A 26,747-nucleotide genomic window follows, 5' to 3' on the forward strand; every position below is an offset into this window, starting at 1 on the left:
GGGACACACATGGGCGAACAAACACGTGTCTGAGCTCTTGAAGTTTATTTCTTCTTCATCGCTCGCTTGCTGGCCAGTACTAAACAACAAACCACTTTCATAGGATCCTAGATCTTTTATGGGGTGAAGGAGCATTCCTGAAGGTGCAATGTCTAGTCGATTTGGAGTTTTGTCGAAATATCATTTTTGGGTTTAGCTCCCATATTTGTTGACTGCAATTATGTCTCATGTCTGCTCAGTAGTCTGCTGTTTCTGTAAGTGATTGCATGGAGCTGTTTGCATATAAGAAGAGAAGCTATCCCAAACCACAAAGGGTTGAACAAAAAATCTCATTGCTGCCCTAGAAAGATTTGATGACTTGAAAACAAAAGTAGCAAACAGCCAGTAAGAAGACGGAACTATGGTAAAAAGTGCAATTTCTAGAGGATGGCACAACTCAGAGTAGTGTAGCAGGAAGAAGTTGAGAACACATCAACAGACTGATAAACCCTTGAACAATTTTGTGAAGGACAAAACTGTGCGTCACTCAGAAGGGCAACCGCCAAGGATTTTCCTTATGTTCTTGATTTTGCACTGTCCACAGAATACCACTTTAAAGTCCAATACCTGAATGTTAGGAAACCCCTTTATACAAGAAACTTTTCGGTGGCGGTTGCAGCTATCAAAGAAGAATTGTTGGAGTTTTACAAGATTTCCAGTTTAAGAAACTGTTTAAATATGTAGATCAACATTTCAAGCAGCACTGCAATAACATAGCCTCTAGAAAGAGAATATGATTACAAATTGGCAGGTCAGAAAATGAAATATTTATATTAGCAAGGATTTTGTATTTTCTCGCCGTAGCATTCCAGTTTATTCACTGGGGCTATTTAATGATTTTTGAAAAAAAACCTTATTATAATGACTGTTTGCCCGACATGCTATGTTTAGTACAAACAATTGTCATTGTAATCGAGAGTAAAGTTATATGTGGATTTCCTAATAAAGTAACCTATTATTGGGAAAAGAGAAGGCTAAGTATCAAAATACTATCCACAGGAGGCGAGGCAGGTTTGGGAATACGAAACACTGAAAAAAGGGAACTGAACCATTGCACTATTTCTGAATGGCTCAATACAACCAAAAAGGAATGCGTTTGAATACTCAATTATTAACTGATTTTGACAACCCAAAAACTGTAAAAGAGGAATGAGAGAAACAAATCAAATGGCATGAATACTGCTAAACCAATGGGATGGAGCAATGCAAATATTTAAGATTTCCTTTCACATGACCCCGCTTAAATCTATGTTAAGAAAGCCCATGTTCTTGACAGTCCTATTTGAAACACATTAACACAATGGAAAAGACTTTGCTCTAAATGAAATAAACCTACTTCAATTTAGAAACTGGATTACTTACTATCAAATTTTTAAAAAAAGAGGGCGCGGGGAGATCCAGACAGAAAATGTCCACTACTAACTTAGGGAATTACACAGCACACGTACACATGGTTACACATATTACTCCCAGGAAAAAGACTAATAAACTAACAGGACATTGAAGTGCAACTTGCACACCAAGTGGTTCGCGAATAAGAATGCAATTTCAGATGTTACTTAGTACTGAAAGGTCGAATCACAAATTGTCCATTCGCAGAGGGAGCAAAACAAACTGTCTAATGAATATTAATTAGAGAGGCTGCCATTTGCAAAACTCGTTATTGTCTGCAAATTTGTGAATTCAAGGTTGGAGGCCTGTAAAATCAAAAGACTTTCAAGCCTGTATTTTCATTAAAAAAGCTGGACTCTTCTTTTAATTTTGAGCAGCCTGAGTCCATTAAATGGAGAGGTATTATTTTAAAGCAAAAAAATGTATATCACCTTGGAGGCGTTCCAAAGACAAATCTATCCAACTAGGCAGCTTCCCCTTTGCATATCAGTTACCACCTCAAATGGGCATTTGTAACTAATCAATAATTGACTACCACAACTAAGGTCACAAACCACTGTGATTCCCAAATAAGAGGGGGATGTCACTTTCATGCTCCCTCCTATTTGCAATTCGTAGTGGATCACAAAAGCACTTTTGGAAAGACTTTTTCGACCTTAACTGGGCTTTGATACATTGTGAAAATGTGTTTTGCGGTCACAAACCCTGTGTTTTTGTAAATCTCAGGCTTAGGAGAAGCAAAACAACTTTGCAGATGAGGTCCCCAACTTACATGAAAGCATGGGAAAAATACTTCAGAGGAATCACAGACAAATGCTGGAGTAATATCTGATAACCTCACAGAAGCAACCCATATACCTGGATACAAATAGGGTCTACAATAATCAAGGACGCAACAGACAAATGTTAATATAGACCTGAGTCCAGTACAAAAGTCCTTTATATATCAAATGTATCAAGAGATTCAAATTCATATACTGTCCAACAAGATCAACAATAAAGAACAATGGTGCTCCATGAAACGTGATCACATAGTGCAAATAGGTGCAATAATAGAGAGAAAAAGATAAAAGTTGATCAGGAAATGGGCAGCAGTTAATATAATGATCCAATTGCTGAGCTAATACAACAAATTATTATGTTTCCAAGCAGACAAAAAGTCCTTCAATTCTTTTGTTTGTAATAAAGGTTGGCCCACCAGAAGCAATGTGAAAATGTCGACTGAGTTTCAACTCGCAGAATATTTGAAGGGTCATCAGAAGGACAGTGATCAGTTTGAAGAGCACATGGTAGATTCAATGTTGTTTAGCAAAAAGGAGATTCCCATTAAGGAGCCCGAAAAGAACCTTTATTGAATATCTGAATACATGTAGTAATAGAGAAGATGCCATCATTTCGCAATTGCTGGCAAAAGTAAATTAATTATGAATTGTATGGTAAATTAAGAAGATAATCGCCCTCCCGTATTTCAAGATAACCATCTCGTCCCAGGAAATACAGAGGTGCATAAAGAAGTTCTGGCACCACGTCAATGAGTAAGCGGACAGAAAAGGATTCAATCTCTAAACGGCATGCTAAGCCGGAGCACACGTCTTTGCTGACAGCGTCCTTCTCAATATGGTGTGTTGTCCAGGGTGAATCCAAGCGACTTGCTACTAATTGAAAGTTGGGATTCAAAGCCATCAAGGTTCATGATATTTACCAAACTTATACAATCTTCTTGTTTGTTGCTCTTGGCAAGTAATAGAAAATTAGCAATATGGAGCAGGCGGTGTTTGAGGAGTTGGATGTCTGAAAGAGGGTAGACTTTCAAATAGAGTCATGTATCATCAGCATATTGGAGTATCTTGATGCTGAAATCTATGCGAGCACACAAAGCGGCTCCATGAACAGGCTGAAGATGATAGGGAATAGCATGAAACCTTGGGAAACTCCGCATGTAACAGGATTATTTTGGGACCTGGTTGTCCTCATGTGAACAACCAGGGATCTGTTGGAACGATAGAAAGAAAGCTGGTGAGGCACACTGCCGGTTTATCCCCATTGAAAATGAAGGGTGTATATGAGGTTGGGATGGCTAATTATGTCGAAGGCAGCTGGGAATTTTAGCAATGCCAGGTTGCATATTTTCACCTGTGGTCAAGAGGGCATCATCTACAATGTGTGAGGTAGCAGTTTCTATGCTACTGCATGGTATGAAGTAAGACTGATAGTCGTGCAGGAGACAGCACTGATGTGATCTTGCAGTTTAAGATAGATTGATTTTTCAATGATCTTGCAGATGATTGGTAGGTGAGTGATGGGCTGGTAGTTGGCAAAGTCATCAGGGTCCAGTGTAGATTTCTTTAGGAGTGGGAGGATCTGGCCTGTCTCGAGAGCTTCTGCGATGATGTCTTGAGTGAGGGAGGCAGAGAGAATCCATGGAGACAGCTTTCATGAAGGACAAGGGTAAGACATCTTCATAACATGTGGCTCTGAGGAAGTTTAGTATGTCAGGGAGATCTGCAAGAAATTGGGCTTTGAAGGATGACTATTGTGGTATTCTATTTGAAGGGGTGGATGAAAAAGATAAAGCAGACATGGTGAGGTCAATGTGCTTCTGGACCTGCAGTATTTGTTCCACTACAGAGGATGATGGCATCACTTTTCTGTGGTGTGTCAAAAAGGTGGGGCCAGCAGGGAAATCGATAATATTTGATTGTTTTTTTAAAGTATTCTGATCTGTTGATGGCTACACTGATGGGGTTTGTGTAATACTTTGCTTTGGCTGATATGGTGAGCAGTCTGCATGTTGTGCACAGGGACTACAATATCAAGAGGTATTTGGGAGTTCATCTTTATTTTCATTTTCTTTCCTGTCTGTGAATAGATTGTTTGTCAGCAAGGTCTTTAGGCTTTGGCTTGCACTTACGTGTTTTAATTGGGGTGCATATTTCAAGTAGTTTTCCAAAAATGTTGTTTAGAAGGTTGTTGGACTTGAATATTTTACTTGTCTAGTATGTATACATATACTTGACCAAATAAATTATGCCTAAAAGAAGTACAATACATGAAATAGTTTCTTTATTCTACTACCAGTGCTGCAGTTGAAGAACTTGGTGGCTTCTGCAAAATCTTGTCTACCGTATTCCACATGAAATCCACAAGTACATTACTCTGCGATTCGATGACGCTGTTTTCCACTGTGGTGGATCCAAATAAATCATACTGAGCAAAACCTTTAGTCATCGTCTAGAAGGAAAAAAGGACAGGTTAAAAATGTCACATCTATATGATGTTCTAGTTTAACAGCAGAGGCTACGATATGAATAAAGGCAGGTCTATAATATTATCATCATTAATCCCAAGAATGATCCCTAAAGTTGTGAAGGGATTGCTTTTCAGTAAATACAGACTACTTTTTAGGTCTCGCCTGACTCAGCGCATACGCTGGTCTGGCGAGACTTATTGAGAGGGCTCCAAAACGTGCTACCAGGCCAGCCTAGAGCTACAGTGCATGTGCGTGGGCGCGCTGTACCGCGATTACTTTCGCGGCCGCACAGCTGCTTTGATGTTTGATCGTGATCGCGATCACTTTCACTTTCGCAGCCGCTTTGCACAGCCAATAGGTCTCGCTTTTGGGACCTTATAAGTATTTAGTTATGCAACTGTTGCATGGCTAAACACTTATAAGGTCCCAAAGGCGAGACCTATTGGCTATGCCAATGCTTGTTTGAAACTGTCAACGTAGATACAGTTTAACAATTGAGAGGATGTGAAGGTTTAATCACTATTGACGCCATACCGCTTCTACCTACAACAAATCATTTTGGTTTGAATGGCTTAAGAACATCTTGCCTGGTGTTAAAAAATATTTTGTAAAATGTTTTAAAATATTTCAGGTTGGGTTTGCTTGGCAGAGGTTTGAGGCTCATAGAGCTTTTCTGAAACTTGACACCTGTATAGCATTGTTCATTGCAACATACCATTTCATGCAAATGCGTCCAATAGAACATCTTTACTGTTAACAAAATATTGTATGAAACCTGTAGAAAATTTCGAGGTAAGAAAGCTGTAAACTACTTATATTTTATTATTAAAAACCGTGTGCCCCGCATCCCCGTTAACCAGCATGCAGCAGAGAAATATTCTGGAAAAGCAGATGTAAAGAAATATTGGCAGATGGACAGAGGGTTGAAAGGAGGGCATTTACAAAAAGATATCAAATATCGCAGTGATTAGTCAAAGTTAAACATTGCAACACTTTGAAAATGTTATGGTGCATATTGGATCACTTAAGACTGAGTGATGCATATGCAGCCCACAACAAGGGAAAGTCGCAGCAAATCAGTGAATGCTGGACTCATTAGAAGCATCAGGGGAAATGTGGGGTTTGTTCAGTTCCGAACGGCAAGCTAATTATTTTTGTGTGTTTGGATTGTATATATACTTGGTGTTGCGAGACTGACCCAGATAGGATATGTCCTGACCAAGATGTATATGACCTTGTTTAAGATTCATAGACCATGATGTAGCAACGCATGCGAGCAATGGCACACTGGGACATCGCCACATGTACTCCACGCAATGTAAATGTATCAGCAGGTACACTGTGTTAATATCCCTTTCATACTGTTGTCACATATCCTGCTGTTGATCGCATGTGTTTTGTGTTTCTTGTGGCGGACATATGCAAATGCTGTACAATAATGTGATGCCAGCTTTGATAAAATCAGAAAATACCAATAAAGATATTTAAACAAAAAAAAAAAATCAGGGGAAATGTGGGGTTAGTGCCAGGATGAATTACTTAGGTCCATCCAAGCTGAGAAAAGCATACTAAAAGGACTACAAAATCACAAGGTGGCAGTCTAACGCAAAGAGTTTGATCTCTCTACACAACTGCACAAGTTTTAATAAGATAACAAAATTACCAGTGTAAATGGTTTGTATACCCAACGATAAAAAGGCATTATATTATAATTTTATTAGGGTTGTGCATCTTCCATGCCACAGCATACTTGTCAGGGTCTGCTAATGCAACTTGATGAGGCAAGCCTATAGTGGCCCAAACGCAACATATACAGCTAAGAACCTGACCAGCAGACTGAGTCCATCGATGCCCTTTGCTCTGGCTTAGGCGGTATTTCTGAAACACGCTAGGACTATAACTTACCACAGATGAGTGGTGCTGGCCTTTATGGATTCGCTTAAGGTCCTCCAAGCTAGCAAAGGGCAATTTGTCAGACATGGGACCTGCAAGAAAAATAAATGAGAAAATGATAAAGCCTTTCAAATCTCACTAGTGCACTGTTCATGGTAAACAAGGTCTACACGGCACACACTTGGCAACATTTCTGAATTTACAATTGAGGTCAAATATATAGATAATGGTAGTTTCAATACCTGAAAGAAGACTCGACAATTTAGAATGTATACGAGTTTCCTGAACTATGAAATTCATTTGGAGGTATTAAACGTTTCAGGACACTGTAAAGATGGGGGCATGGGCTTTAATGCAGGCATGACATTGTTAAGTATAGAGTCACAAAAACATTGAGTTTCTGCTTTCAGAGATGCATCAGTCATATAATGCTTAGCACAGCCTTGATTCTCAGAAACACATCAGAAGATCCAGTTTGGTAGGCAGCTATATAAACTGTTCGCATTCATTTGATACCCAATGTGCAAGACCACATTTCTTAAATGTTGGAAATATACCAGAAAAACCCTATGATTCTGTCCAAGTGGAGGTGGTGATTTCCCATAAACACAAAGTAACCCAAATATAATATCTTTTGACTAGATCACGACCCCACCTTTTTCACAGGTTAGAACTGTTGCAATCAGACTTCTAGTCTTCGCTCTAGCCCACCGTTTGTATAAATGATGCTTAAAAAAATCTGAATACCTATTCAGAGGCCGCTTCATTTTTATCACTGTGCAATTAGTTTCTGGTAAAGTCTAGGTGACTGCAAAATTGTTGCCCAATCTTTTACAAATATCATTTTGGAGTACCACCACTATGTATTTCATTTTGAAAATGACCGGTTGTGACTTAAACAGCACAGGGCTGACAATCCAATAGGTAGATCCCAGGTAACACAATCAGTCGTGACACTCTGTACTGACTGGTGGCTCAGAGTGCTGATCATATTGCAGTTTGAATATTTTCAAATAGTTTACTGGGGAAGCAGGAGTCCAAGCAAACGTGATATTACTCACTTGTTATTCTGTGTCCCAATCAGATGCCCAGTCCACAGCCAAACACTGTGTTGAAGATTCCAGATTTACATTTGTTTTTAATGAAGTGTTTTGGGTCTGCTCTCAGGATACGATTCAGAGAGTTCCACAGCGTAGGGCCCAGGGCTCTCAATGCTTCAACTCCAAGTTTCTGTCTGCAGGGCGGTATTTTCCTTGTAGAGTCAGATGTTGAAGATAAATCGGTCCTTTGCTCCAATAAGTCTTTTTCCTCTGTTAATTTTCATAAGACCACGGATGTATAGTTGAAAGAAACAAAGACCCCACATAATACCAATGCCTTGGAATTTCCATATGCTGCTAGGCTGCAGCATCTTCTCTTTAATATCAGCCTTGCCACGGGTCCACTCTGCTCCACAGGGTGGGGCAGGGGTATAATCATAGTACCCAATTCTCTGTGCCCAGACAAAGCGCAAGAGGAGGCCAGAACACCGATTCCATACTTGTTTACAATTATTTGTGAGAATTTTCCATGGCCATTTTCCATGTAGAAAAGGTTCAAAGACCTTGCTTTTCAGTAATTAATCACAGCAATACTTTGAGAATGGTCGGCCATTCTTATACACCCCTAGTACTAAGACACTCATTGGGTAATTGTCACGCTCTATAAATTCATTAACAATAATATTTGCCTCTTCAAGTCCGGGAAATGAGTGGTTTTCACTGCTCTCGGACAAGCGAGGTACTGGAGCAGTATCTGCTATATATAAAACCATAATAACAATAGATTGTCTCCTCTGACTTAGGAAGTCATAGTTAAATAAAGTAGGTCCTCTCAAAGATGTTAAACAAGAAGCTTCCTTGAACCTGGTCTTCTTCCCTTTTGGAAACAGCTAAAAACTATTCTTTTTAGGGAAGCATTAGATACGGCCTAAGACCTTTCAGTACCATGAATGAATGAATGAATGAATACAAGTTTTGTAGAGTGCGAACTTAGCCCAGGGGCATCAAGGCGCTGCGGAAAGAGATCAGAGTAAGAGATGTCTATAAAGTTCAGAGTTTAAAGGTTAGGAAAGGTGAAAGATTAGGACTGGTGAAAAGCCAGGTCTTCAAGGACTTACAAAATGAGGAATGGGTTTCCAGAGTGGACCATGAAGGGGGCACCCTGCCCTGCAAGATATGCTGAAGGGGTCCCTCAAACCCCACATCAGTAGGAACTGAGGGAGCCCCCTCCAATATGGGTAAGCCTTGGGGCTGTGGGGGCCTTTGTTACTCTCCTGCTACTACCCCTCTCTAGTAGTTAGGGGTAAACGTACATTCTCTGCTTGTATGTAGGAAACAGTCTTCTTATTATATCACAACAGAGGGTTAAAGGAGATTTAGAGATCTGCAAGGGTTTGCTTCTCTACTTCATATAGCGCAAACACAGAAAGGAACCTTTGGGTCTGTGTGCATAAATAGCTTTGCAGGAAGCCTAACCACCGAAGAGCATCCCTCTTATAGGACGGTTTCCCTCACCCACCGTAGGTGGCATGCTTTATCATTGGGGAACCTCCTTGTATCATGATACCTACTCATGATACGGGCTACAACTCCCTCACTGAGAGGGAGGTGGTCGGGATGTTTTTGTGCTAAGACAGGTGTAAATACCCAAGTGTGGAGTTGGGTGTGGTGAGGGCAGCAGAGCAAATGAAGAAAAGTGATTACAATTAACTCCAGGGTTTGCACAAACTTTATTGGGGCTACCCTGGGCCAGCATTAAAAACAGTGTGGCACTGCAGGAATAATTAAGCACTCTTATGTGTCACCAAGGTCGACATGTTTCAGTCTATGACCCAGAAGGTGTTGTGGCCTTCTTGAGGACCCAAGAGTGTTGCTGCTCAAAGTGCTCAAAACAGAAAAGCATAAATTGTATTAATACTAAATACGAAACCAAGCAGTAATCCATTATCCCGAGGCTATTTATGCACAGAGACCCAAGTTTATTTAAACAAAGTCTTCTTCCACCCCACATTTCTAACAGAGGATGCAACTAATCTCCTCTTCTAGCATGTCATAATAAGCTTTGAGAATAATTTTTAACTGAATCAGGTGTACCTCTGCTCATATCAACTTCCCTGGGACGCATCAAGGAAGCTTCTCGTTTAACATCTTTTAGAGGACCTACTTTATTTAACTATGACATCCTAAGTCAGAGGAGACAATCTAGTGTTATTATGGTTTTATATAGGGCAGATACTGCTCCAGTACCTCGCTTGTCCATTATATTCTCATTTTAGCTTTGCCAGTTTTTCTGCGAGCCATCTGTTGGTTTTGCTTTCTAGATTATTTTCAGTCACAAACAGTTGACAGAGAAACATGGAGCAAAGCCTTAGGACCATTGTGAGGCAACCTCTTCCGAATTCAGAAGCCACTTCTTAATTTAATAAAAAATGACAAAGTTACTGTTGGAAAGTAGGATCTGCTTTCATGGTTACCCCCACTTTTTGCTGGTGTTATTCTTTTTTATGACTAGTCTGACTGGGATCCTGCTTCTCAGGACCCCAGTCACTGTGCTTTCTCCCTAAATTTGAAAATGGTAAGTACACTGGTACCTTCCCAATTGGCTACTGGTATACACTTCTAAGTCCTTAGTATATAGTACTGAGGTACCCAGGGCATAGGTACATCAGAAGTCTTCCCTGGGCTGCATCATGTATTGTGCCACCCAGGGGAGCCCACTTAAACTGTGACTACATCCTGTTTGAGTTGGTGTTTGCACTTCTCACATCCATTAGGTTTCATTATATCCGAGGTCACTACACTTAAAACGTACAAGTTACCCCTAAGGCAGGCTCTTCAGTCCAGAGGGCAGGGTGCTTTGTTATAAGTATGAGGGTGCCCCTGCATGAGCAGGATACCCCTACAAACCCCGGAGTCGATTCTCCTGGCTTTGTAAGTGTGGTCAGCCATTTAATACAAGTAGTGGACAAGTAGTCATTTACAAGAGGTCTACCTATATTTTGGCTGCACCAAAATCGGTCATGTTTGGTAGAATACATTTTGGAATCCTACCCCAACACCGATTCCAGTGTTGGATGTAGGATCCCATGTACTGGGGAGCTCCCCTTGGGTGCCCCCCTGTATTCCCGGACCAGCCTTTCAGGGTCTAACAGCAAGCTAGTGCTGCTGCCAACGACAGACACGTTTCTGCCCTCCTGCTACTCAGCTGAGCTTGAGCAGGGGAACGTAGAACAATAGGTTTCCTGTCACAGGGAGGTGTGACCACCTCTCAGAGAGGACTTAGCGTATTGGGCTGGGGTGGGGAGGCACTAGCCAGCGCCGCCAGACTGCTTTGAAGAACACATTTGGTGCCCTCCTTGCATACTCCAGTTTGAGCCAGTTCAGGGAGCCCTTGACTCCCACTCTGGCACGGAACTGGACAAAGGACATGGGAGTATCTTCCCCATCTGTCCAGCAACTCCTCTGGGAGGAACCCCTGAATCGTTCCAACCCTTTCCCTAGGGCACTTAAGGGCTTACCTGTGGGTGGCTCTTTAGATTCGTCATGGGATAGGATTAAAACCCGAAACCACTTCTACTTCGATCGTCTGTGCACCTGTACTTCGCTGGACTTCGCCTGAAACTCAGACTGCACCAAGGAAGACTCCTGCTGCACTTGGGCTCGCTGTTCTGCGAGTCTTCTTCATTGTCTGTGACTGAGCTTCTTCCAGGTTCCTCTCCAGACATGTGGGCATCAAAGACACCTGATGAAAACTCCCTTAGAGTGAAGGAGTCACTCCACTGCATCTGCAAGCATCGCAACAAAACTGACTGGTCTGCTGCTCCGGACGACCCACAGACTTCAAAAAGCTCAGCAACATAGGTGGTGGTTCTGCAACTCCCCCGAGATCTGACCTGTCCTCTCAGCAAGTTTGAGGCCAGTATCCCTCGTCGGAACTGCTGGAACCGAACCTCTGTGTACCGTGTCGACTTGCCATTTCCAAGGCTTGTTGGCTCTGTACTCCAGAGATCTTTGGGCTACAAGAAGCTCCAGCATCTCTTCCTGCCAAGATCTTCGTCCTCACCGCAACCGCTGCACCGTGGGCCTGCATCTTTGGTGAGCTACTCAAGGTCCTCTTGCTACTCCTGTGCCTTTGGCCTGTAGGTCCTCTTGAGGGTCTTCTTTAACTTCAGTGGGCCCTCCTGCTTGCTCGGGCCTGCTCTGACTCTCCTGCAATTGGTGAGTCCCTTGGACCTTGCTGGCCCCAACGTTGCTCCTTTATCGTTACCACGTCTGTTGCTGCTGCCAAGGCTTGTTGGTACTCCCGCAGGACACCGACTCCCTAGTTCTCGGCTTTTGAGTGAGACAGCTTGTGAACGGTTCCTGGTCTTGCACAGCATTGCCTAGTCCTTACAGCTGCAGCAACAAGGACACCGTCAGCACTCCTTCATCTTCCGTCATCGGTAGTCATTGCTCTTCCGTGCCTACTTGTCACCTCCGAGTGGCAGACTGTGTCCCCTCTGCTTGCAGGTTCTTCTCTTCAAGAATCCACCCTAGGATTCCACCGGACTCTTTCACCTTCTTCGCCAGCAGCATCTTTCCAAAGTCCTCCACTGTGGTCACTTTGCACCTATGCACCCAGCTTCCCTGGTGTAGGTATCCTGGTTTCTGGGGTATCCATGGATGGGGTGTCTCTCCAACCTTCTGTCTTCCTCTGGGGTTCTTCAGTGTCCACTGGGAAGGCTCTTTCTTTAAAACTGCAACCGTGACTTGTAGGTATGTAGCTGTGTTTTCACTCTGCACACAGCCTCCGTGGGGTTCCTGGGTACTTACCTCGGGTGGGCCCTTGTGTCCCCAGCTCTTCTGAGTCTCCTGGTCCAAGTTCCAACTTCGGTTGCAGTTCGCATTCCACTTCTTTAGTATATGGTTTTTTCTCCACATGGAGACCACGGTGTATTGTGCTTACTTAACTCTTGCAATTGAAGTATTCTTGTATATTTGGGTTGATCTCTTTGGGTATGAGGTATATCAATGTGTTAGTGAGTGTTGTGTAATAAATAGACCTATTTTTTATTACTTCACTGGGCAGTTCTCTTACAATTAACCAACACGACATAATTAGACTTGGTAAACCAAGCTGCTTAACACTCCTTCTGGACTAAGTCTGAAGACTGCTCTCCACAGCTACCACTTGGAGAGCTTTCAATGGTTGTCTAAGACCACTAAAATCACCATAAGGGTCGCCTGATTTAGTGCAAGGTGCTTCACTTAAATAAGTGTGGACCATATACTAAGCTAACCTCCTACAGTTATTACTGGCATATTGACTTACATTTTTAAAGACATAGGGCCATATGTAGGTAATTTCTATTTACCGATTCCTAAATACCGATATTTACCTATTCGGTATTTAAAAATCGGTAAATAGAATGTAGGTAAAAAAAAAAAAATCGGTAAATTGTACCGATTCGGTAATATTCGTTATTACCGATTCGGTATTTACCGAATCGGTAATAAGGAATACCTTCCCATTCATTCCTATGGGCTGGAGGCCCATAGGAATGAATGGGAAGCCATTCATTCGGTAATAGGGGGAGCATATTCACATTGACACCCTGTTCCACCCCTGAATAGTGCATGTGTACATATGTGGTTCACATACATGCCCTAAGGGCATGTATGCCTGCCACATAGCACTTTTAAAAAAGCACAAAATTGCTTTTGAAAAGGTATTTGGTATTTACCACCAACTTGTAGTTGATGGTAAATAACGAATCCTTAAACCAAAAATGCACTCACTTGAGTGCTCCCTACATAGGATTTAAGGATTTGGTAATTTACAGATTCGGTATTTTACAGATTCCTTAAAATACCGAATTGGTAAATTACTGAATCCTTCAATCCAGCCTCCTACATCTCAAAGGGCTAAATACCGGTCGGTAACGGGAAATTTACCGATTTTCGGCCGTTACCGACCGGTATTTAGCTACCTACATATGGCCCATATTATTGTAGATACATAAATACTAAAAAGGACTTTAATAATTAAATAACCATTGATAAGTCTAAAATGCTGTATTCAATTGTATTAGTGAAGTACAAATAAAAATATACTTATAAAAAATTATTATTAAATGACAAGGCTTGCAATTTAAATTATTTTCAATACATTTCACAAAGGCTATTCGAGTAAAAAACTATGAAAAACGAAAAGAGGTTTGTACAACAATTGTGGCAAAAGGTGAGTGTGCAGGCCGCTCAACAGTCTCGAGTCTAGCTAAGAAAATGACCTGGTGTCCAGTAACCCTTGTCCAGCAGGATGCAGTTCACAACTGAAACACGTTAAGGGCCCACACAAAGTTCTGACAGGAAGGCAACTGGTGTAGTGGTGAAGGCACCCACCAAGGTGTCCCCTTTGGATCCAAACTTCGAGCATCCATATTTAAAAAAAGAAAAGGGCAGGTAACAGATAGAAATTATGGCACCCAGGGGACGGGCCTGACTATTTCTGACAGGGGAGTGTAATGGGGGATCATGAAACAGATATGGCAGAAAGCCTTAAGTATTTAAAAATTACAAATGCAAAGTAAAGGCAACACTGGATGAAAGCACACATTGTCATAATACTATGACAAATCTCAAAAAGGGATAAAACATATAAAGCACACCTTTGATACCCTGTGATATTTCAGGCAAGAGGGAAATATTGGGGTTAGTTAAGACTACTACACACTCCGGAGGGGGGCAGAGCCCCATACAGGGAGGGTTTAGTCCTCACTTATTTGGGGAGTTTTGTGGCAGGATAATTTCAGATTTTGCAAGGTTCTTTTTCCGGTAGTTTAGATCCATCAACCACTGCGGACTCATCTCCAGTACCAGTGAGAGTCTTTTTATGGACAGGTGATAGAAGAAAGGTTGGGCCAAAGTCCACAGTTAGTCCCAACCCCACAAGACAAACAACCACCATCACGGTCCGGTCACTGGCAAATGTTCTTTCTATAAAGGAACACAAAGCCTCCTCAAAATCCAGATAAAGTACAATTTCTCTGGCCCAGAGGGCCAGTATTTATTCTATTTTGTGGGCCCTGGATGAAGCTAGAGCTAACAAAAGTTAAAGTGCGTGTTTCAAAACCTTCCTACAGCTAAAGAAGTCTTATCAGACACTGCCCTTTTTATAGGTTTTTCCACTAGCAGATAGACGTCAGGCTGGTTAACTATGGTGAAGGTAGGTTGTATATGAATGTCAGAAATTCTGAGCCTATTTTCCTGGTTGCTATGTAATAGATGGATTCTACCATGTATTATGTGAATATATATGCACCCATGTGTGGGCTGCTATTTTTATTTGAAGTGTTTAGTCATACGTGAAAAATGGTGCAAAAGGATCAAAGCTCCTTCTCTCAATTTCCGGGAAGGGCAATGTTTCAAAAAATTGTAAAATACCCCTCACACACTGAAACCTGATTGTGTCATGCCTCATCATTGGGGTCTTCCCGCCCCTCTACGGGCGGGGCGTGCTACGACTTACGTAGACGCAGGAGCACTTTATTCAGTGATTGGTGAGTATGTGTAGTGCGTGGGATCGTGAAAAGAAAATGCGAGATGGTTAAAAATTCTCTGGCTAGTGGAACGAAAATATTTTCTTTTCTTTTCTTGGTGAGAATAGTCAAAGTGGGGAGGTGTAGATGGTGTACTATTAGTCACTTCCTACAAGGTCGACATGTTTCAGAAGCCATCCCCTTGGCTTTCTTCCTCAGGAGCAGTGTAGGGCGCCTTCAAATAGACAATGCTGGAAGGAGCGCGATCACCACCTTCTCGTGGCTCGTCGAACCAGGTTCTGACGAGCCACGAGAAGGTACTTCCTTTGGTGATCGCGCTCCTTCCAGCATTGTCTATTTGAAGGCGCCCTACACAGCTCGTGTAAGCTCATGGAGCGATAACGATTACATTCTAAAGTTCTTAAGATATACAAGTGGTATATTTTTCTACTACCATAACAGGGAACAAAGGATATTGTTTGTGACTATCAAGCATATGTACATTTATTCTATCACCCATTGAGGTGTAACAGGGATCGTTTTTTTGGTCCTGAGGAAGAAAGCCAAGGGGATGGCTTCTGAAACATGTCGACCTTGTAGGAGGTGACTCACTATAGTACACCATCTACACCTTCCCACTTTTACTATTCTCAGCCAGGGAAGACAAAGTATTTTCGTTCCACTACCCAGAGAATTTTTAACAATCTCACATTTTCTTTTCACGATCCCACGCACTACACATACTCACCTAATCACTGAATAAAGTGCTCCTGCGTCTACGTAAGTCAGCACACGCCGTCCTGTAGAGGGTCGGGAAGACCCCAATGATCATGGGTGGTACAATTTAAGGGACTGGGTCAAAAAGCAAGTCTAATTTTATAAGCGGTGAACTCTCCGTGACACAAGAACCGGTAAATGATTGTACAGACTCTAAAATGGCATAATTAATTGTATCGGACTGTGAATCATTGTTAACCTCAATAAAATGTTTAATAAAAAAAAAAAAAAAGAAAATGAAGTAGCCAGAGATATATTACACAGCGCCAAGAGGCCGTGCATGTGCACCAATGCCCTTCACACATACTGCCAGACTTTTAACGCTATCAGAATTGTGTGACTTAACCGCAGAAATCTCGCAGCTGCTGTGCCCTCGAGAACTTTATAATATGTAATAGGAAGCTCTAATTAAAAGCAAGTTCAGAATTCTTTCAGACCATGTCTAACTCAACAGAGGTAGCAATGTGATTTTTTTAAAGGGGGAGGCTTGGAGCATAAAAGCTTACCTCGCGTTACAGCCATCGCGCAGTTTGTTTAGGAGACGCAAACTGTACACCACACCACATTTACAGGGTTTTGCTTCTATATTCGTATGCATGCAAATCAGGCCCCATCCATCATATATATCACGATCTTCATAACATGAGTTTATCTCAAATGTTGTACTTACAGGATCGCCAGTGGGGTTCACAGCAAGTCCATCCTGATCAAACACAGCCAACAGGAATACAGCACACCTGATGCCTGCATGCCGATTATGCCGGAATCAGAGCTGCGCAGCCAACTCTTCCACAGCCCACAGCCCACGCCCCCAGCTTCCATTATCCAACCAGGAGGCCTAAAAGTACCGCGAAGGCAATGGGTGCTCCTATTATTGCCACCCACTACTCTCTCACTCACCCACTAGCCCTGCCCCTTACCATTCATTTAAATAGCGTGCTAATATCGCCTGGGCAACAGTATATGCGCCCTATTGAAAACCAACCATTTTCTCCTTTTTCTGGCCACTCCCTTCATGCGGACATCACTCTTCTAGATTGTGTATCGAGGGCGAGCAATAGTCCTCGCCCCGGCCAGCACATGCGCAGGAGGTCTCTGACCTCATCCCTTCCTAAAACAAAAACAGAATTTGTATTCACACGAAGCAGTGAGCACTTCATTAGAATCGAATAAAGTGGTCACTGCATCGTGTTGAATACAAATTCCATTTTTCTTTTCTAGGAAGAGAGCTGCTACATTGTGTACACACTCTCTCATCTCCTCCCTGTCGGATCCTAGTCCCGAAGCCCCTTAACACCAGCTGCCACTGATGTCCTTGCATTAAGGGCAGGAATATGGCTTTCGTGAATTCACACAAATTTACAGCAGTAGGGCAAGAGACAGTACTCCTAAAAAATATTTGTGAACTGCGTTTTATCATGAGCAAATTTGCATGTGTAGATTTGCTCATGCGAAAACCTGAGTGTTTGCAAGTTTATTTTCCCTCCATCCATTTTTTTCCCAACTCTGGAAGAAAGATTACTTCTGCCATTGTCAGGAGTAAATTTCCAACATTTCTCAGTATTGGAAAAGATTAGAGAAGAGTTGTTGAAAACCCTTAAAACATGCAAGTTAGTAGGTTTGCACAGACTCAGAAGGACATTACAACCCTGGAACTATTGTTTACCACTACCTTCAGTCCCAGTATGTAGATCTGCGGAAACGTAGCCACATAAAGGGATTGCTAGTATTCAAAAACTACTATGGTATGAGCCCTGGCATAATCAGAGAGGCTATATAAGAGCTCTTATATAATGAGATTGCTGCCATAATTTGTTGCCGCACAACATGGCACCAAAGGGACAAGTGGATTTTGTTACAGGACAAGTAGATTTATGACGCAACCTGCCCCATGGACAAGTAGATATTTTGATAAATTCCACATCCCTGTATTTCTACAGTTTATTTGTTACAAGTTACATTTCCAGTTATCATTGATATATGGACGAGTAAGTAGAGAGGGCGAAGAGAAATCTGGCACTTAACATGGAGCACAATCTGATCATCAGCAATTTTTTGAAGGTTGGAAGTTATTTATATTTCCTGGTGGACTTCTCCATGCCCTTGGTGTGAATCATTAGCTCATTACAAGACTCAAGTGCACCCAAAATCCAGATTTTGTGGGGGGGAGGGGCGTGACCAGCAGCCAAAGAAGACCGCCATTCGCTAACGTGGCTCCGGCACCCGCGACCTTAATTCCTGAAATATCCTGATATTTATCCGGCCACGGGACACATATATTGGTGTACCAATACCCAGAGGAAGGCGTGACTGAAAATTGCCCCGCTCACAAATGCTACAGAGGGAAGAGAACAGTGAAGCGATGGCCCTAAAGAGCCAGACGATCAGCTATCCGGAAGGGAGAGTGCATGTCCAAGTGAGGGGCATGCGAGCGACCCGTGCTATATGCGGAGTGTGTGATCCTCTGCAGAAGAGTGGAACAACCTGGGCAACTGAAGGTGGTACACCATGCAGTGGACCCCCAGTGAGTGGTACACTTCAGCATCAGAGCCAATTGCTGGCAGGCTTCGTTTTTTCCCCACGAAAAGCAAGAAGCAGTGGGTGTTCCAGAGAGCTGGGTTGGCCCCCGTCCTCCTATTAGCTGCCAACTAAACACTGAACTGGGGGGAGCCAGAGAGATTCAGTGACACTCGGCCTGACGGGCGCCTCAGCGACGGGTTCTGCCATACACTCGAGTGACATCTTTGTAAACCGCCATAAGGCCCTGACGAGGATCCGTGTCATTAGAGGTGTTGCCTATAGCCAGTGGATCACGGTACACAGAAGAGGAGGGTACGAGTCACCTGTATCGGAGTGGTGGAGCTCCACGTGCACTGCCCCCCACTTTCCATAGCAAGAAGGACACTATACAGATCTTACTGGAGATTGTAATCCTAAGGAGTTCCTCTTCGAGTGGCTGCACCACAGGAAGGGGGGAAACCCGACAGGCCACGCAGTGCATACAGCGGTAGGCAGCGGTGAGTACCCTTGGGCTGTGGTCCCGACAATCGTGCGTCCAAAATGACTTAGAATAAGGGAGGTTGACTCGTACATCAACAGAAAATTGATACATTCACCTCTCTATAGACACCGGAAGGGGACAGTCAACGTTGGAGTCTGATCACCACACCCAATAACAGGAGGGCGAGCAAGCGCCACCCATGCTCCAGGACGTACTAGCAGCTATTAATGGTGTTCATGTCTCGCTTGAGGGCTGTATTGACTCAGTGGCCACTGATATATCCCTCCTCAGAGCTGAGCTACGTAAAATGGACTCTCGGGTAAAAAACGTTGAGGGCGTCACCCAGGAACTTGCCACTGATGTATCCGCTTTGGGAAACAAGTCTCGGAACTACAGCAAACGACCGAGCACTTGGTGGCCCAGTTGGACGACTACGAAGGGAGGTCGAGGAGGAATAACATTCGTATCTTGGGGGTGCCCGAAAGGGCGGAGGGGCTGGCAGCAGATCTTTTTGTCAAAGACTTGGTGATCAAACATTTGTAGCCTAAAAACCTATCCAATAACTTCTCAATTGAGAGAGCCCACTGTGTACCGGGGAGTAGACCCAGGCCTGGGGCACCTCCACGACCTATCCTGGCGAGAGTGTTTAACTTCCGAGATAGAGATCATAACCTTCAAAAGGCCAGCAGTGCATCTCCTCTTAGATTTGAGAACAGTACGATCACTCTCTTTCCTGACTTTACTAACAAGGTCCATAAACAGACGCTCCTTCCTGGACACAAAAATGTCTCTCAGAGAGCGAGAGCTCAAATACGCAGTGTTGTTCCCCGCGAAATTGCATGTTGAGGCGGATGGCAGGAGTTGGTTCGTCACTGACCCCGTTGCGGTAATGGACTGGCTCGACGAATGGCGGAAGGTGGGGGAAGGCAGATGCCCAGAGTGAAAACAACGCTGAGAACAGATACCAACAACCAATTTGGGGACCCGTCTAGCAAAGAGAGGATATCCAATTGGTGATATATATAAAGGACTGTGTAGCCTAGACTTTAAGCCGCCTGAAGAAATAATCACCTGGCTGGTGTTGCGCCACCACAGACTGAGCGGGGCAGGATGTGGGGTTGATTCTACCTATGTGACCTGTTGTTCTGTCATAGAGTCTCACTTCCGACTGAGGTTGATCTACACCGCTTTGGGGACCTGAGGAAGCGTACACCGGGACTGTGATGAGTATACTCCGTGTTATATACCAGTTCCCATGGCTTAAATTTAAGTTCCTATGTAAAGGGATGGGAGTAGCAGGTCACGTGCACGTTCCCCATCACAGTGTTGGGAGGGCAACGGGCACTCTGCACTGTTGGGGATACGGGTCATTGGAATCCGTTTAGCAGGGAGGCAGGGACGGGGGTGGAGAGAGTTTTGGGAGTTGGGATGAGTAGTTTTTTCTGTAGTTCTAGTTTCGTAAGGCAATGCCATATTCCTACAAAGCCACAAGTAACATTTTACGCTCATACCGGTATGCCAGATGATTGAATAGGGGTGCCCAGGCACACAGTTAGTGGGTTGTTTACATATTACACGATGCAGCGGACCGGTCCACAGACCCATAGCATGAACATGCGCACATCACACCAACACGGTGAACCCAGTGGCACAGATTCCCCGCTTGTGGTTCACACAAGTCACCTCTCCCTCTCCACAAATGGGACTACATGCAGATCTTAAGTTCCTGACATGGAACGTCAATGGTCTGGAGGACAAAATCAAACGAGGGATTGACCTCCAATACCTGAAGAGACAGGCACTGGACATTGTCCTCCTCCAGGAAACACATCTGGTTGGTAACACCTGTAAGGCCCTGAACATGTGAGGGTATCGGTTGACCACACATGCTGGGTTCACCTCGGGTTCCCGGAGGACTGTGGTGCTTATACGGAAGGGTTGTCCCTATATGATTCCTAGGACCTGGTCTGATGGGCAGGGTAGATTCGTTGCAGAGTTCAGTACCTGGGAAGGGAAAGCACTTAATGTAATTTCAGCATATGCCCCCTGTGAGAAGTTGGCCTGATATGTAGTGCTCACTATTCTAGTGATAACTGTGTATCATCCCAAACGACCCTTATTGATGATTGGTTGTAAGTCAACCTTATAGACCAGCTATCCTAGTAGCGTGGATACGAGCAGTCTTAGGCTAAACTCTAGAGGGCGTGTTAAGCCAGCTGTTTACCATCACATATACCCCTTGAACACCAAGTGAAAGGACACCACACAAGTTGTTATGAAAATAAAGGATATTTATTTATAACAAGACTACCCTGGCTCTTTATGAGTCAGGGAGCTAAGCACAATACAAAACTCTTAGGAGAATACTTCTGGTTGCACAATTTACACAAATGCCCGAGGGCACGAAACCATTACACTGCAAGTGGAAGGGGAGGAGTGTAGAAAGTCTAAAGTGACTGATTCCGGAGTGATCCGATCAGTGGGACTAAACGTAAAAGGAACTGGACACTTGTAAAGCGAACCTGCGATGGAGCACCGAAATGCTCGAGTTACCTAGCCCAGAGGCTGCGGCTGTGGAAGGTTCGGCAAGATGTCGGACGTCCTCGTTGTAGTCTCAGGAGCCTGAAAGAAGAGTTGCTGGCAGGCGACCAGTGTCGATGTTCAGCGAGATCCAAACCTGGAGCGGTGATGAAGGAAACCTGAAAGCAGAGGGGACTCAGTTCTCAACCGCTAGCCAGCGATCGTGGGGCACCAGGAGGGTACCGGCTGAAGTCACCTCGACCAGGTGAGTGGATGACGTCAGACTCGGCTGTTCCTCGGACCAGGAGGCGCGGCGGCGACCAGGATGGAGGGCGAGCTGTCCCACGCAGGTGTCTGCTGTCGATGATGCTGGGCCCAGGAATGGGGCAGCGGATCTTGGCAGTGGCAAGCCCACGCGGTGGAGTCAAGATGGCGTCTGGAGTGGACCAGGAGGGTCCGTGGTACTCCTCTGTTGAAGGGGAGCAAGAGCCAGTCTGGAGCAACCAGACTAGTGATGAAACAAACGTGGTGCGTCGTGAAGAGGGCCACAAGCCGGTCGGCAAGTGGTCGTACAACGCGGTGAACAGCAAGGAGCGGAAGGGCCCCCACGCAGATCTCGGGGATGCTGGGGAGGCAGACTTCGGTGCTGGAGCTGCTCAGGGTTAGGGCTTCTCAAACCCTAGGTGCACTCACTCGAGGGTCCCTCGGTGGGCGTGCTTAGATAAGCGTCGTGCAGGTTCTGAGGATAGCCGGTCCCGCAGGTCTCGTCACACCTACGACTCTCAGCTGAGCTGATGAGGGAGGTAAAAGGTCGGAGATGGCAGGGAACTCGGGTCTCGTCGAGCTGAGCAGTCTTGATCCGTAGGAGAGACTTACAGCAAACCGCAAGCGCTTAGGTGGTGCCTGCTGGTGCAGGGTGGCTACTCCTTAGCCACAAGGGAGAGTCTTCAGAAATAGTCAAGAGTTCCTTTCGTGGAAAGTAGTTCAAGATTCAGAATTATCCAATTTGGGAAGGGGACTCGCTCCTACCTTTATTCTAAGAAAAGGGGCTGGCCCGTGACTAGGTTCTACCTATGGGTGGAGCCAGGAGGGGGGTGGTTACACCCCTATCCTTTGTCCGGCTTCGCCCCAGCTCAGGGGCTGGTGTGCCCCCGAAACTGGTTTGAGCCGGGCTATGCACAGTGAGCACCGGGGTGCCACTGGCAATCACCTTCCTTTCAGCCCTGCCTACCTGGGATACACAAACCCTGTCTGGGATGGTGCTAACACCGCCCTCGACAGGAAACCCTTTGTCCAAGCTCCCCTCGCTGGAAGGTCTCCCAGCAGCAGGAGGTCAGACTTGTGTCTGGTGGCAGCATCCATTTTGTGATGCTGAGGCTTGAGTCAACTTTAACCGGGGTTCAAGGTTACTTCCATGTCGTGCCCCTCTAAAAGGGGGGAATGCTAACCCTGTCGCCAGAACTGGCGAGGGGTTCGTATTCCCATTCGTATGACACCCTACTCGACATGTGTAGGTGATGCGATGCCAAAGTTAGCAAATAACCGCGAGGATTATAATGCATTTAAAAGTAGTTGGCCCGCGTCACCATGGAACGGCTATTAGGACTTGGTTCCGCAAGCCGTCGACGGGCTCAGCTCGCGCCAGAGCACCGTCCCACATGATTCCCTGCACTCTGCCTTCAGGATTGATAAGGCCTGCCATAGGAGTGACTGATAGGAATCCATGTGTCCATTTTAGGGTTAGGTGTAGGAATACTACACCTACAGCAACGGGTGATTACACCACGTTGCCCCAGCTGTCGTGCAGCCAGTTGTGTCAGATTTGGGTGGCCATTCCAGGGGTGGCATAATACATGCTGCAGCCCCTGGTAGGCCCTGGGTACACCGATGCCCTGGATACCTGTGGTATGCTGAGACAGGGACTGACAAGGCGGCCCAGTTCCAATTGGTGGATGCACCTAATGTACATGTGTGTAATTTCGAGAGAGAACAGCTAGGCTGTGGGTCTGATTGGCAGGCCCACAGCCGGGGAAAGTCATAAACCAATGAAGCAAAAGCAAAAAATCTGGGTGATCATAGGATTGCAGACCCTACTCTCCTACACCCCCCCCCCCCTCCCTCCCGGCTACAACACTCCACGCTGCAAGATCTCTGAAAGTTTTTTCACGATCTTCCACTCGGCATGCTGGTGCAAGGGAGAGACTTCAATCTCACAGTGGATGCGCACTGGATCGCCTTCCCCCGCGTAGAGACCATACGGTGGGATCCAAACTTGCTGAATTCCTATCTGCCATGGGCCTGGTTGACATATGGCGACGACTTAACCCCACGACTACACAATTTACCTTTCACTCCAGGGCCCACAATAGCCAGTCACGTATTGATCACATGTTCACACACATACATAAGATATTCATGAATTCTCTGAATCCTGCTCCCTTGCTCGGGGAATTTCAGACCATTCTCTCCTTCTTATTAGGATGACAGTTGGCTCCCAACCTCGATGCACGCCCCTTACCATAAATCCCTGGGTGCTCAAGATACCACACATCAAAGCTGCATTAATTAAAGATACAGAACTATACTTCAAAAGAAATCATTGGCGCGGTCTACAGCCCAAACCCTGTGGGGCGTGTTCGGTGCGGTGGTGAAGGGGAGAGCCCTCACTGATGATGGGCCACAAGAGGGAACTAACCAAACGCATGACACAACTGGAGGCAGATGTCCTACAGCGGGAATTGATACTAGCACAACCCCCACATCATGAAGAGCAACAGTCACTGGCAGTCGTGAGACTAGACTATAAACAACTCCTTACGGAAGGCAAAATACAAATCAACCGGTCATAAAATATATGAACATGGAGGAGAACAGGCAAGCTCCTTGCCTGATTTGAAAAAAACAGAGCAGTTATCACGATGGGTGCATCAATTGCTCGGGTCTACCGGAGAGGAAATTACTGATCCCCAGAAGATAGCGGATACATTTGCAACCTATTTCGAATCAGTATACACATCAACCAGGATGAACTCGCCACTTGCAGCTGGGGATCTGCTCTCGACTATCAAAGTACCCTGTTTGTCCCCTGAAGATAGAGACTTCCTCGAGGGAGAACCTACAGAGGAGGAAATCCAATTGGCGATTCGAGACATCCAATCGGGCAAGGCCATGGGACCTAATGGGTTGCCGATTGAATTCTTTAAATCAATGGCCTCCAATCTGTCCCCCTATTTGCGCCAAATGTACCTCGAAAGTTTTGGAGAAGGGATGCTGCCAAGAGATCTCAGACTAGCCTCCATCATGGTTATCCACAAACAGGGCATGCCAGCTGATGATTGCAAGGCATACAGGCCTATTTCCCTTCTTAAGGTAGAAGCAAAAATAATAGCAAAACTACTGGCCAACAGACTAATTTCCCTTATCACTGATCTGATACACCCAGACCAATCAGGCTTTATGCCTGGACGGAATATTGCCCTGAATGGGCAGACACCACACAATCAGGGAGGATGCAGCTCTACTGTCCCTAGATCCCACGATGGCATTTGATACCATTGAATGGAATTTCCTGTTCGCAGTCCTGGAGAGGAGGGGATTTGGACCCAAATTCATAAAGTGGGTTCAACTACTATATGCCTGCCCGATCGCCCAGGTTGTGGTGAATCGACATACCTCTAGACAGTTCCAACTGGGAAGGGGAACCCGGCAAGGTTGTCCCTTATCGCCCCTAATATTTGCATGGGGGCTGGAGCCACTAGCGGTCTGGGTAAAGGCAGACCCCCTGATCCGAGGAATCAAATGGACAGAGGATCACAAAGATCGCATCTCTTTGTACGCGGACGACATTCTGTTATACATGGCCTCTCCGTCATCTACCCTTCACCGTATCCTCCACATTTTCCACATATTTGGCACTCATTCAGGGTATACAATTAATTGGTCTAAATCTCAGATGTACATACTCTGGGGGCCACCACTGCGTAATCCAAGAGAATATGACATCCCTGTTGTTTCGGGGGGCTTTCGCTATTTAGGTATATATATCACGACTGACCCAGCCCAATTCTATGAAGCAAACTTGCAGGAACCCCTGAGACGCTTCCGCACTGATGTCTAACAGTGGCGTACTCCCCCTGACTCTTTTGGGACGTGCAGCCCTTTTTAAACTGCTGGTGCTGCCGTGCTTTCTTTACGTGTTGCAAAACACCCCCAATAAAATTCCTGACTCCTACTTCACCAACATAGACAGTGCCGTGTGCGCTCTGCTATGGGACGGCCAAGCACCACAGATTGCCATGAAAAAGCTATCGGCGGGATATTATGATGGGGGCATTGCACTACCAGGCATCAAATTATACTATCAAGCATCTCAGCTAGTCGCGATTAACCGTTGGGCACATAGGGATCATGGGGACCCGAACTTTCGCACGGACTGGTGGCTCATGTGGCAGGGCAGATACAATACAGCACTATACACAAACCCCCGGAAATTAAACCTTACAGGGTCTATTGCGCGCACAGTTGAAACTTGGCATAAGGTCAACAAACAAATGGGTTGGCACAATAGAATTGCACTCGCTACACCACTCTGAGAGCCCGAATTCTTGGGTTGTCTGAGTGCCTGCCCCGGGTTTGATAAGTGGGACCGGATTGGCATCTCAACGGTTGAGGGACTAATGGAATTCAGGGACACTAGCCACCTTCACAGACCTCCAGAAGAAACACGAGCTTGCACAGATCGAAACATTTAGATATTTACAGATCAGCCATGCACTCAAAGCAGTGCTGCCAAGGGGCGACCCAATTACAGAGGCCTCTCCATTAGAAGATAGGTTACTACTGGATCCCATGAACAAAAAGGCCATATCCCTCACATACAAAAAATTGATCAACAACCGCCCGGACCCTTTGGCGTGTCTGCGACAACACTGAGAGTTGGACCTGGGTGTGCTTGAGGAGGATGATTGGCGTGATGCCATTGCCTCCCCTATAGAGGTGGTGTAGGAAGTTGGAATCTGACTGCATGGTTGCCCCCACTTTTTTTTCCTGGTGTTTGAATGGTTTTTGACTAGTCTGGCTGGGATGCTGCTATCCAGGACCCCAGCCTATCTGCTTACTCCCCATAACAACTTGGAGTGCATATTAGATGCACTAGTGATTGGATACTGTGGTACCTTATGAGCCCCTAGTATATGGTACCTTAGGTACCAAGGGCATAGGTACTTCACAGGCCTACCAGGGGCTGAAGCATGTATTATGCCACCCCTGGGAAGCAGACTAAATCTGACACCACAGGCCTGCTACTGCAGCCTGGGTGA

The 26,747-nt window shown here is 45.0% G+C and overlaps 1 protein-coding gene across 6 annotated transcripts in view; it reads right to left on the reverse strand.

Moving 5' to 3' along the window:
• ZWILCH (zwilch kinetochore protein) overlaps nucleotides 1–26,747 on the reverse strand; it is a 479,149-nt gene that overhangs the window by 109,811 nt on the left and 342,591 nt on the right. For all 6 annotated transcript variants that reach the window (XM_085644606.1, XM_085644607.1, XM_085644608.1 and 3 more), the window contains 2 exons: nucleotides 6,587–6,666; nucleotides 4,507–4,662 (listed from right to left, as the gene is read on the reverse strand). In XM_085644606.1, the coding sequence (XP_085500732.1) occupies nucleotides 4,507–4,662; nucleotides 6,587–6,666 (236 nt within the window). The remainder of the gene's footprint in view (nucleotides 1–4,506; nucleotides 4,663–6,586; nucleotides 6,667–26,747) is intronic.

This window comes from Triturus cristatus, chromosome 3_1, assembly GCF_964204655.1.
Source record: "Triturus cristatus chromosome 3_1, aTriCri1.1, whole genome shotgun sequence".
Classification (NCBI taxonomy): domain Eukaryota; kingdom Metazoa; phylum Chordata; class Amphibia; order Caudata; family Salamandridae; genus Triturus; species Triturus cristatus.